The 13728-nt window shown below is 39.7% G+C and overlaps 2 protein-coding genes across 3 annotated transcripts; both read right to left on the reverse strand.

Moving 5' to 3' along the window:
• Positions 1-4715: 4715 nt before the first annotated feature.
• On the reverse strand, positions 4716-10972 carry LOC131236666 (fructokinase-2-like). Of its 2 annotated transcripts, none has more exons than XM_058233985.1 (6): positions 8616-10972; positions 8312-8532; positions 6403-6813; positions 5678-5812; positions 5445-5561; positions 4716-5008 (listed from the first exon to the last, which is right to left on the reverse strand). In XM_058233985.1, exons 1-6 carry the CDS (start codon positions 8812-8814, stop codon positions 4877-4879), a joined length of 1215 nt encoding a protein of 404 aa, XP_058089968.1. In that variant the 5' UTR covers positions 8815-10972; the 3' UTR covers positions 4716-4876. The 2 variants fall into 2 exon arrangements, with proteins under 2 accessions (XP_058089968.1, XP_058089967.1); XM_058233984.1 differs by having other exon boundaries at positions 8312-8535.
• A 142-nt stretch (positions 10973-11114) lies between these two features.
• Positions 11115-13644, reverse strand: LOC131236668 (uncharacterized). Its single transcript, XM_058233988.1, has 2 exons — positions 13317-13644; positions 11115-11476 (listed from the first exon to the last, which is right to left on the reverse strand). Exons 1-2 carry the CDS (start codon positions 13562-13564, stop codon positions 11272-11274), a joined length of 453 nt encoding a protein of 150 aa, XP_058089971.1. The 5' UTR covers positions 13565-13644; the 3' UTR covers positions 11115-11271.
• Positions 13645-13728: the final 84 nt, after the last annotated feature.

Genomic DNA, 13728 nt, shown 5'->3' on the forward strand with positions numbered 1-13728 from the left:
ACACCCGGTCTGCCATATCACCTGAATATCAAGTACATATGATGATTTACAACTGTCAACTATAATTATAAGAATGACAACTATTTAGAAATCACGATTAACAAAATCATCATTTGGTATCTCCATATAATGAATCTACGTAGTCAGAAGTTGGAAGATTCCAATTCCATTGTTAACTACGTAATGTTCTCCAAATATAAATAACAACAAGTCACGGAATTTGTAACATTTAACGAGCAATTATCTACTCCTACTATTTTTAAGGGGGCAGAGATCTGGCCGTAGAGATGGTGGAGCAGACTGTAAAGGACATTGTAGTGGGGACCCAGCCAACTTTAAAAAAAAATAGAAAAAAAAATGCACTGCAAATCTGACGGGAGGAACACAATAGCATGGACCACCCCACAGAGTTATGTAAGAAAGATTGGAGAAGAGGGAATAAATACAGGACAGATTGGACGGACAGAGAAGAAATCCTATTGCACATGTATATTAGACCTGGTTTAGAACCCATCGCAGCCAGCCGGACAGGCGAACTCCAAATCGGAGGGCCTATTTCGCTGGAAACCATAGATATGCACTAGATGCATAGAAACCCTTCATGGCGGCTTCCAATGCTATAGAAATCATCAATATCTGGAACATGCAAGACATATGCACAGACCAGAACAGCGTCTCATGCAGATCATGAGTGGAAGAAGACCTACCTTAGGATGAGTAGACCCTCAGCTCGCGATGGCAGTCGAACGATGAAGATGGCCATCACAACCCTCAGGTGGTTGTTATAAACCCCTTTTCGTGGCAAAACGGGAACCAACCACAGCCTCTCTCCTGCCAAATCGGAAGCATGGAAACTCCCAATCCATCCGTCCGTACGCTGGACTGTAGACGAGCTAGGGATGGGATGGAGCATGGGATAGAGATGAGGCGAGAACGAAGTATGTGGGATTCGCAATCCACCGGATCGTCCTCTGAATCCAGAGACCACTCCCATCCGTTAGTAATACCGCGCCGAACAGAAGTTGAGGAGGACGGGGTGGGATTTCAATACCCTATCCCACCTACTCCACTCTACTCCCATCTAATCCCCGTGTCCAAACAGGCCCTAAGCAGTTACACTAGTCCCGCTCTCATTAAAAGAACTCACTCTCGAGTTCTTGTTTGACCTGATCTTTTTAATGATATGGCAAATCATTAGTTTATCCCATACAAGAATTTTGCTGATGCCTCTGATATTGATTACATTTTCTTTAAGGAGATCATCCGCTCTATGGTGTTTTCGGCAAAGATAAAATCATAGTTTCATTGTGTTCATGGCAACCAAATCACAGAATCCATATTGATGCCTTCTTATGGATGAGTTAGGATAGACAAGGGATGGTATATACCATAAAAAACCTTTCTTATGTTTAGCTCTTTGACATGTTATGCATTTCTGAACAAATCGCTCCACATCATGGTTCAATAAAGGCAATAAAGGCAATGGTAATGGTAAAAAATCATAAAAATGGTCTTATCTCAACCAACATGGCCCCTTAAACCATCACCACACGTAGCTTGATGGTGACTTTGAGTTGAATCGATCCTTCGGGAAGACAAAGTTAGTTTTCTTTAAAGAGATAACCTTCTACAATGATAAAGTTGTCATTATGCCCATTTTTGCATTCTTTCTTAGTTTTTTTAAAATATGCATTGATCTTATAATTCTTCAGTAATAGATTAAATTCAATCAATTGACTTTGAGGAGAGAAGATTTTCGACTAAGTGCATTTACCACTTTATTTATGGAATTAGATTTGTTATGAATCACAAACTAGTACTCTTGTAGGTATGATATTCATTTAGCATGCCTTGCATTAAGCTTCTTTTATGTATTGAGAAAGTGGAGTCGCATGATTGGAGTATAATACAAACTCTTCATGTATTAAGTAAAATCATAGGGCTTGAATGATGGCATAAAACTCAACTTCATATGTAGAGTAATATCTCTTTGCATTGTTGAGCTTCTCACTAAAGAAGGCTATTGAGTACTCTTTTTGCATTAAGATAGCTCCAATATCTACGTGAGATATGTTAGATTTTTATCTTAAAAACTTTAGTAAAATTTGGTAAGGCAAGTATGGGTGCTTCAGTTAGCTTTTTTTATTAAGCGAAACTCTCTTGAGCTTCTCTAGTCTATGCAAAGTCTTTGACCTTTATGTAATTGGTCACGTGGGTAATAATGCTACTAAAGTTCTTAATAAACTGTCGATAAAATGTTACTAAACCATTGAAGCTCATCACCTTTGTGATTGATTTCAAGGTTGGCCACTCTACAATTGTTTTGATCTTATCCTTGTCAACCTTAACACCTTGAGATGAGATTGTTGGATTGAAAAAAATCTAAATTTTCTTTAAAAGAAATTGAGTTAGAAAGTGGCTTAGAACGAGTTGGCGTGATTACTCCAACCTTGATTGATTGTTGGCGCAACCATGCCAACCCTTTATTTGATCTATGTAACTTTCTGATTTTTAAGGGTCTGAATTGTTATCGGGATGGCCACACCAACCATTTGTTTGACTCAAATGACTCTATAAATATATGAATTGATTGATATTAGCATGCCCATACTAATCTTTTCTTTGATTTTGATGAAATATATCGAAGTTTTAAGAGAATTGGACATTGCCGCGTCCATGCCAACCCTTTTGCCACGTGGATTTAGTTAGATTTAAGCCTTGTTATACTTCATTTGGATCTTCCCACTTCAAAACCGAAATTTTCCTTCTTGTCAGCACATTTTTAAATTAGTCGTTGGTGTGTCTGTGCTAACTTTCAGGAGGCAGTTTTGGGCCCAAACTCTGCTGAAATTTCTATAGGAGATGCGCCAACCGCTACCGGATGTGTCAACCTCTATTGTTATTGATTTATTTCATTATAAATAGGATAAAACTGTTTATTCACTTTAAAGGCTTCTCTCTCAATTACACTGACAATTCATTGTAGCCTTCCCATGAGTTTTAACCCGTGATTGTTTGAATAAGCATGGTTCTCAGCAAAAAGAGGACAATTACTTCAATTCTCTTTCCAGGATTAGATTCATCACTTGATCTTAGCTCCATAGCTACTCACACAATTACTCCAGCGAAGGTACTTATTCTCATTATCTCACCATGCGAGGATGCCACAAAACCCAAATCAGATGATCGTATACCAATCCGTGGATTATTTAAATAACATCCAAAGCATGCATTATTTGCATTGTATTACATATTACATATTATTTTCTTCACATACTCGTCATAACTTTTCTTGTATTTTACTTTAGAACGTCAAAGACTTGAAATAATGACCCTTGTTCTTACGATTGAAGTTCAGGATACAAAAATAACCTTTTCTTACCCTATGGCCTGCGTGGGAGAGGTGATCCTTGGGAAAACTACTTAAAAAAAAAAAAAAAAAAAAAAAAACTTAGGGCATGTTTGGATTAATGCAACGGAAATGGAAATGGAAATGGATAGGAAAAGAAAAGAAAAACTAACCATTAATTTCATGAGCACTATTTTTATAGGAAAAGAAAAAATTAATCAATATTTTCATGAACATTATTTTTTTAAATTATATTATTAATATAAAGGCCTTGTTAGGATATATGACAAATGAAAATGTCATATTTTTGAGCTAATAAGGTCCATGTTTCTTATCCTATTAGGAAAAAATACAAAACTTGTTACAAGGAGTCTTTTCTTTCCTTTGTTATCCAAACATCTTAAAATGTCCATTCCCTTGGATTTCATCATGGTTCATTTCCATGGAAATCAATATGAAAAATCAAACATGTAACCTAGTGAATGCATGTCTATAAGATTGTTGTGGTGGACAATCAAATCATCAATCTGGATTGTCTAGTAGGAATTTCTTTCATCTCCCATGGGGAACTTTTCAATCTGACCAATGCCATACAGCAAGGGTGCATTGATTGTTTCAAATATCAATAACCAATACAAATGGTCAATTTAACAGAGCTTGTTTTGGGTAACATATCTCTGAGGAACTGTTTTGATCAGATGAACATAACCATCTCATCAGGGCTTGGAAAACTGCAGCTACAGGAAGAGAGATCAGTGTTTGGAGGGTTTGTTTCCTCCGACGATTACGAGTCTTTCAAGATTGGGCCTAGTGAATGCCTCCAAAAATACAAATAGCATACTGTTACACCATTACAGTTGTCTGAGAGATGAGAGCTACAGAGTGATATAGGTATACCAGAACACTGGATCACTTCTCCATAGCTCATATAGTACTGTTAACTTCTTTCTTTCTTTCTTTTTTTTTTTTTTCATTGGGGCACTTTATTTGCTAAGCACACCAACCAAACAGTGCTCGATGGCATTGACTGGTCTGTTGATGGCATTGACAGACCCTGTTGCTGAATTGATTTAAGACATCAAAAACATACATGTGTACACGAACTCTAGTGTTGATCAAGCTGGATGGACGGTGAATATTCGTTCGTCCAAAAATATATGGCAGGCCAACTCACTAAGTGGACCATCTATTCAAGTCCACATTCCACATACACGGCGCACTCACGAGATCAGCAGTTTCATGATATTCACTTTATATGTTATTCGGCTCAAGGAATATCCTATTCCACATGAACCAAACAACTTAATTCGTGCCCAGAATCCAAACCAGGCAGCACTTGTTAGGAGCAGTTTGGTAGCAGCAAAAGTTCAGTTTCAATTAGATTTTTTCTTATATAGACTTTGTTGGTGAAAGTCAGTAGAAACAGTTTAGCTGGGCATTGATTCATGTATAAAAGTATAAAGTTACAACTAATGTAAGCTAAAAGAAAACCAAGTCTAACAGACGAAAGGACAACTGCTTTTATTTTCACTTGGATTTTGCAATGAGTTCTTGCGCCATTGACGTGTTTGGAAGGGCTGGAATTGCTCCCTTTTGTGTTGTAGAGATTGCACCACAAGCATTCGCCAGTTTCAAAGCTTCCCTTAGCTTAGCTTCATCCTGTACATATATTAAGAAAGGGAAAAAAACACATAAATACTACATTGTAAATGAATAGATCCCAATTGAAAGAAACAATGTTTCTTCAGTGTAGTTGCAGGCATTGCACACCCAAGATGATGTGATCTACTGGGTTCCATTATTGGGTGGTCGACCATGACATAGTATCTCTCACATCAGATGATCCTAGCCATCAATGAAAATTGACATGTATAGTTAATGGTCCACATCATTTAATGGGGACTAGTTAGAAGTTAGGTCATCTGATGGTGGAGAATTCAGGGTTCTCCCAAATGCAATTTGGGCCAACCGGATAAACAATTTGCATCGGGATCACCAAAAGGTGGACCCACATGAATATTTTGTTAGACTGAACAACAAAAATTCATACAGAACTGTAAAAAAATGCATAATTTGAGAGAGGAAAAATAAAAACCTTATAAAGGGAATCATTTCTAGCCAGAGAAACAAGAAGAGAGCCAACAAAAGCATCACCAGCTCCTGTTGTGTCCACTGTCTCGACAGAAAATCCATCCACTTTTCCTTTGAATTCCTAAAATCATAAAAAAACAAAAAGAAATTTCATAATCAGAATATAAACTAGAGATTCTAGTGAAAAACTGATAGAAATCATCTAAGAATGCAATAATAAATGAGATGAAACGAAACCTTAGTAAAGTATCTGCACCCCTTCTCGCCATCAGTGACCACAAGCAATTTCAGTCCATCAAACCACAACGACAGAACAACCTCTTCCTTTTCAGGATCACCGTTTGTTAGGAAAGCGACTTCATCGTCACTAACCTGTGGTAAGATAATCAGCACCCTTTAAAAGTAGTCCAATTTGAAGTATAATAATAAAGGGAACTAAAGAGCCAAATCTTATATCATTGGCACATTTGTATTGAATTGCAAAAAATTGATTGATCAAGTAATGTAGAAATAACCAAATTGGAGTTTGAGCACTTGGTGTATATAGTGTAGTTAAAAACTCGAAAACCTGACTCGATGTCTAGCTGGGTCAGGTTGACTTGAAGGCTCGGACAAGTCATTATTTCACTTGACTTGATATTTAATATATTAAATTATTATTATTATTTATAAATATTTTAAATAGTTATGAACGATAAAATATAAAAAATGGTGCTTGGTTTCTTACTTTTGTATGTGAAAAACAAAAAACAAAAAAAAAAACTTAAGTGACTAGATTCGAGTCAAGCCGAAGCCAGGTTGAAGCTGAGTCACAGGCTTACAACCGAGTTTCATAGTGACTTGGCTCAAAATCTCACTGAGTCGAGTCAACTCGATCGCCATCTGAACGTTTCCAAATGCATGCTTAATCATCAAAACAAACAGAAAACTAGAAACAAAAATAAATAAATAAATCAATTAACCTTGATAAAGTCAGCTTCTGTCCAAATGCTCTTAATTCCTTCGCGGGCGGCATCAGCTGATGGCCACAGTGATAATCTAACATTTGGATCGTATGAGAGAAGCACGCCAGCTGCTTTCGCAGCCCGCATTGCGGCCAAGTGGGCCGACCGGCACGGGTCAGTGATCAAGCTTATCGATCCATAGTGAAAGATCTTCGCCTGCCGGATGAGATCCAAATTCAACTCAGATTCCTTCAGCAGCATGTCAGCACTTGGATTTCGATAAAACATGAATTCCTGCTCTCTGTTGCTCTTCAACGTCACGAATGCAAGTCCAGTCTTGGCGTCAGGGTCAAAGCATACGCCATCACCATTCACTTCATTCTTCTTCAAGATGTCCACTAACATATGCCCGAATTCATCACCTCCAAACTGAAATACAAGGAAAGAAAATTAGAGGGTAGACAGCATTTTAAACATATAACGGTTTTAATTTTTATTTCTGCAGATCTGTTACTTCAGTGGAACATCCTAACCTTAGAAAAGGTGGACCATGCCATGAAGATCACCATAAGCCAATATTGGAACAATAAAGTCATTAGTTGGGCCACACCCTATGAATTGCTTCATTCGGTTGGCTGTCCATTTGTTTCTATGGGGTATCCTGTCTGATAAATGGGCCATTCTGATTTTTGGCCCAGTTGATCTTCACAATCCAGAAAACCTTTTGCACGGTTCAGATGTTACGTAAACGGACAACTCAGCAGAAAAATAAAAAGCATTGTGTGGTACATGCAACATTGCATGCAATCAAACATGCTTTCTGCTAACGTGGAATTGAGTATACGATGGTCTGAGTGGATGTCATCAACAGATCATGGTGGGGCCCACAAAAGTCATTTGCACCACAATTATGGTTAAAACATTTTCATTTTCCTGTGGTTTTCATGGGCCTAAACTTGGCTCATTTGGGCCCACATCATTCCTAACAGTTGGCCTCAATGGTGGGCCCCAAGTTGATTTATGCCCAGGTTTCCACCATTGACAGGTGGACCTATTGGGCCAGCTCTGTTCAACATTTTGGTTTTTCATGGGCCAGGCCCAGCCCACTGCCATACTCACCGATCAAGGATATAAACTTGTGGCACTGAACCCAACGCATTTTAACTACTAGGCCTGAAATATGGATTGGGCCCAGAAACAGAGACATGGGCTGGGCCCTACTGGTCTTTTTGTCTGGCCCACCCATCTAAAGTTCTGTGATCTTATGGGCTAGATTCATGTGTTAGTTTTGCATTATTTCCAATGAGATGAAAAGCTCAGATCCCGCCTACATATTCCACACGTCTTTGTGTGTGTGGGTGGCCGGGCTCAGATTGCGTGTGGAATTAGCTAGCCAATTGAAACTTAGTCAATTCCAGAGACGATCTGAACCGTCGGATCCTTTTGTGTATGACCCACAGATCATCCACGATCCTTCCAAAAGCATAGTAGCTAAAATCGATGGCTTAGATCTTTTGTCTCCGGTTCAAGTATCAGACCACTGGACCGGAATCGTCTTCAACACCCCTATTCTGCTGCTGTGTAATACACCGAAGCAATGTGAAGCCATCATGATATATGTTTAAATCCAGTCCATCCATCAGGTGGGGATCCTTATTTGAACCGTACATACAAAAAAAAATCAACCGATTTTAATGCCCCAAACTTAGAATCGACGATAGATGGACGGAGAGCATTTTACATCTACAACTGGTGGGACCCACAGAGCTTGGGCGTTTTATGCTTTGAGGATTCCGGTCCCAGACCAGTGGGATCCAAGGTGCTTCATTCCACATGCGCATGTTAGCAAAAAAACCAAAAAACAAAGCAGAGGAGAGATTCCAATCGACTGAGAAATAACAGTATATGAGAAGACGCGATGGCCCACCTTTCCAATGAATGCGGATCGGCCACCTAGCTTTGCGATGGCGACAGCCACATTGGCAGGGGCTCCACCAGGAGCTTTGATGAATCCCAACGACTCCGCTAGAGAAAGCCCAGCAACGTCCGGAACGAAATCTATCAGCATTTCACCGAAAGATACAACCAATGGGTTTTTCACCTCACGTGCATTGCTTCCATCGACATTCTTCTTTGAAATCGTCATCCCTTCTACAAACAGAGATAGAGATAACAGAGAGAAGAGAGGAAGAAGAGATTAAATAGGAAGAGGAATGCAGGTGATCACGTACCTGATTCAGCAATCTGATCATCAAGACGTTCCATTTCTCCATTGGCCCAATTAATCAAATATCTGATGGACCTTCTAATGAGAAAAACAATGGCCAAGATGGCCAGAATTCTTTGAAGTATGGGAAGGTAAGCCATCTGATGGAAATGGCCAAGACGATGGAGAGAAGTTCCAAAGCTATCAATATACATACATTTCATGTAAGGATATCCATTGATGTATCTCAAGTAATCCAGATTCCTTAGAGTATACAAATCGTTAGGAAAGGAACTCTTGCTATCTCCTCTTTTATTGAAGATTTCTTCCTGAAGAAAGGTATGTCCTCATCCACTTGGAAGGGACGAGTTTTGATAATCCACACGCATGCACATGCATTTGTTGAGGCGTGATGGATGTTCCACATCCGTAGTTCTAAAACTCGCTGACTCGACTGGAAACTTGACTGAGTCAACTCAACTCTGTGAGATTTAGGCCGAGTCACTGTGAAACTCGGTACTGGAACTGACTCGACGAGTTGATTTGATGACTCAGTCGACTTGATTCGAGTCAAGTCTGTTTAGCCGACCTGAACCTGACCCAGTAAAACATCGAGTCGAGTTTCCAGGTTTTTGAGCTGTGTCCAAATCACTGAGTCGGTCCAGGCCCCAATAATCACATTGAATATATGATACCTGGCTGATTGGGGTACGGGATACGGACGTGGATCGGCTACTGACGCTATCAGTGTCCAGTAGCTTCTGGATGCTGCTCTGTGGGCCCCACCATGATGTATTTGTTTTATCCACTCCATCCATCCATTTTTCCATACCATTTTAGGGTGTGTGGGCCAAAAAATGAGGCAGATCAAAATTGCGAGTGGACCACACCACAGGAAACAGTGGTGATTGAACGCCCATCATTAAAAACCTTTTAGGGGGGGTACACAAGTTCTGGATGAAGCTGATATGTGTGTTTTCCTTTCATGCAGGTCTGTGTGACCTAATCAACAGGTTTGATGGCAAATAAACGTTACAGTGAGCCCAAGGAATTTTAACTGTGGGCGATCAATAACCACTGTTTTATTGTGGTGTGGTCTACTTAAGATTTGGATCTACCTCAATTTTCGAATTATGCCCTAAAATGATCTAAAAAAATAGATGGACGGCGCGGATCAAACACATACATCGTTCTGCGGCACACAGAGCTCTGTCCAGTAGCTACCTGGCTACTGGCAACGGCAGTCGGCAATCCGCGTCCAACTGAAACATTGTAGAATCCTTTCTCCATTAAAGACATTTAAATATGCTACATTCATCGGACCGTCCAACAAGTAGACCCTTTTGTGCATGCATCCAAACCTATCCAATTACTTTTCTGCACCTTCCCCTATGGGGGCCACGTACTGCAGTTTCAGGTCCTCTAACATGAGAAACCAATCTGACCTTGGGTCCCACTGATGGTGGTGATCTAAAGAACCAATTGTCCCACGGTTCATTGATAACAAGCAATCAAACAATATACAGAGGTTATGTATAGTGCTGCTTGTTATACAGAGGTCCATCAGATCCTCTGCGTCGCATTCATCATAAAAAAAATAAAAAATAAAAATCAGGCAGGTCCAAGACTCAGGTAGGCCACACCATAGAGAACAGTTGGGATGGGGAGATCCACGGTCAGTTACGTGTGGGGGCACATCCTGGACAAGTCAGTGGGCCCCACCCAGTGAATGGACAATATCTCTTAGATGTAAACAAGATCATGTCCGATCAACAGGTCTGGCCCATTGTGAGCATGTCCATCCATCTGACGGGCTCGTCCACCCATCCAGCAGCGCAATTAAATGGGAACCATTGGCGAACTTTCTAACCACACCCGTTGTTCCATTCTTCCATGGCCCAGATGATGGGCGGACAGGCCTGACTTTTGAGCCAGGCCGTCTACGTGCTTGGGATCCACCAAATGGACGAATGACCAAACACAGGAGTGGTTCACATTCAACCTAGAAACAAGACCAAACATTATACATCTAGCATCTTTCAATTAGGTGAGGGCATCATATCCATGGTTTGGATGGTTCATAACATTTAAAAGGAAATACTTGAAAGAGAAGCTAATTGTTCTAACATTTTACCCAGAACCTCTAAACCCATGACACGTATCATTAAAAAGAAAATGGACCCATTCCACTCCAATTTCGGTTTCGCACTACTCTCCATCATGGGTGGGCTCTTAACTTTTTTAAATTATCAGAGCCATTCATCTTGTGAGCCCCACCATAGATCATAGTGCAAAAAAACACATCAGTTGGACAATCTGGTAAAAGCCTTATTGTGGTTTGTAGGTGAATACTTAAAAGCCCAAGAAAAAAAAATAAAATTGAGCTTAATTGATTATTTGCATGCAATTGACAGTCTGGTTATGGTGTGCCTGTAGGAAGGATGATTCTAGAAATCACAGTGGGCCCTTGCGTCGTGGAGAACGGGCAAAAAGCAAAAAAAAAAAAAAAAAAGGATGAGTGGGGTCACACTAAAAACCCAACCTCTTATTCTAAGCATATAGCAGATGGTGAGTTGAGGCAGTTCTATCTACCTACCAACATTCTCCATTATATGAAACAGGATCCAGTTGATGGCCTTAAAAGCTAAAATATTTCATTCTTACATGAGAAAGAGCTTCAGCTACTCAAACTTGTAGTGCTTGTCCACAGCTTCAGAGACCTCCCAAGTGCACTTCATTCCTTTGGGAAACTCAACCAAGTCGCCGGCCCCAAACTCCACGAACTCGTTGTGTCCATCGGGGAAGACCTTAACTTTACCCTCCAACAGAAAGCATGTTTCCTTAGCACCATAAGTCCATGGGAATTTGCTTGGAGGACATCCCCACCTAAACATGCCATGGTCTCGACCCATCAGTCCAGTCATACAAAGACATACATATAACAAGTAAGAGAATTGATCACCTAAATGTGGGCCCCACCACGACGACCACTCTTCTAAAAAATCACGCTAATCCGCTCATTACAGGGGCCACACCTGTTCATTGAGTCAGACTGTCAGTTGTCAACAACATCGCCCACCTGATGAGCTGGCTAGCCTTGATTCTTGTGCCAGTTGATCGTTGAGATAGGGCCTACCATTTTCAAGGTACTGATGTCCTAAAAAAGCAGCATGTTGGCGGAAAATATGGTACATTACCACAAGTTGCGATACCTTGCCAAAAGGTGATCAGTTCTCAATGAATAATCATCCATAGAGTGACATGCCGAATCTGTGGGTGATTTCATGTTTCAGCAGGAACTGGGAAAGTTTCAGGGTACGTTTGGATGCACCACCAGATTGAAATGTGATGATTCATTCCAATCAAGAGGAAGCGATAAAATCATATCTAATGATGCTTCATGATGATTAAGTAGCCTAGCCCTCACATTGCAGTTACATTAACCTGAAAATTATGTTAAAAAAAGGGGCTGATTTTGAGGCCAATCCCTCGACATGAATACTAAGGAAGATAAATACAATTTGGGGATCCCACTATCTTGAACTGATAACAGCAATTCAATTCAAATGTGCATCCAAAAGAAGCCTTGAATAAATCATTTCATCTGCAAATTAATGAAACCAGATTGCCATTATATTCCCTTCACATGTATTATGTATATCTTTCATGAGAGGTAATCAGTTCTAAATGCTGGCATAGAGAAGAATTGCAATGCGGGATTCCATTTGCAAACAAGACCCTTCATTTTAACAATGCATAACAATCATTAAAGAAGCATTTACAATGCCTCCTTCGAAGTCTTGAGACAATATCAGTGTAGTAAGTCAACCTTGGTAAGAGATCAGTAACGAAGAATTGTCGCTATTGAGAATGATGAAAACTTTGGAAAAGATATTGATTTCCATCTATATATAATTTTCCCCTGTTTGAGGGGGAAAAAGAAAGTAGCCCTGGAATTTACTTCCATTTCCAAGGTTTTATTAAGGGAAGACGGATATCGCTTTCTACCAAAACACCTGTTAAATGTAGATTTCCAAGGTTACGAGAGACAACTTTTGCCCTTTAAACATTTCTACAGAGAACTGAACTCCAAACCAAACAACGGGATTACTGTTGGATTCTGCAGTTCTCCATTTCACGAGGATTCCACAGGGGTCTTCCATGTCCATGTTCTGGATTCTCTCTAACCAAACAGGCCCGTAAGAAGGGTTCTGTAACTATGCCCTATTTGGGAAATCAATGGGAGAATTATGCGATTGGATAGATCCATGAACAAGAAAACTTGATCCTTCAAAGAGAATGTTTCTATTTTCAGGTGTTTGAATTATTTGAATCAAAGAAGCTTTGATTAAATATAGAAAGATTTCCTATGGAGAGATAGCAGTGAGAGGCCAAAAGTTTCATCCTGTGAAGAAGCATAGATTTCCTATGGACCCCAAATCGCAAGCAGAACAGATAATGGATATCAGTGTAGCATTTGGGGCAGGAAGGAAATCCGGTAACAATATTCCAAGAGAGAGAATGCAAATCCCAGCTAAAGCTCAATGCATCATTTCCAGTTATTTCAAAAACCCACTTGCATTCTGTCATTCTTCAAACAAAAAACACAGTTCCAATCGAATTCCCACCAAAAACTCAGAAACTCCAACAAAGGAAAAAAAAAAAAAAAAACGCAAGCATAAAAAAAGAAAATCCACCACAATAAAAAAGGCTGTTGAGATCTTACTTGGGCCAGTTCCTTACTCCGAGCTCTTGAAGCTTCGACTCGGGAGGATTCTGGACGATTTTAATCCCCATTTTCTCAGTCGCCATCACTTCTGCTCTAATTCCCAAACAGAATCGCTTGTATTCAGTTTTCTTCTGTTTGGAAGACAATGGAAAGGTAGAATAATATATTGCTGAGATTTTGGGTTTATGTATGCTGTTGTGTGGAGAAATCGTTACTGAATGACTTATAACAGCCGGCGTTGCCATCGGAATTTGGTAAGAAGAGAAATCTAGAATAAATTTATTTTTTTTTGGAATAATAAAAAGCTGATTTTTTAAATATTTTATTAGCTATATCCTCAGCTTTTTAAAAAAAAATATATTTTATTGTTCTATCCTTTTATTTTTCCTGTCCATTCATTTATATGATC

This window comes from Magnolia sinica, chromosome 2 (assembly GCF_029962835.1).
Source record: "Magnolia sinica isolate HGM2019 chromosome 2, MsV1, whole genome shotgun sequence".
NCBI lineage: Eukaryota > Viridiplantae > Streptophyta > Magnoliopsida > Magnoliales > Magnoliaceae > Magnolia > Magnolia sinica.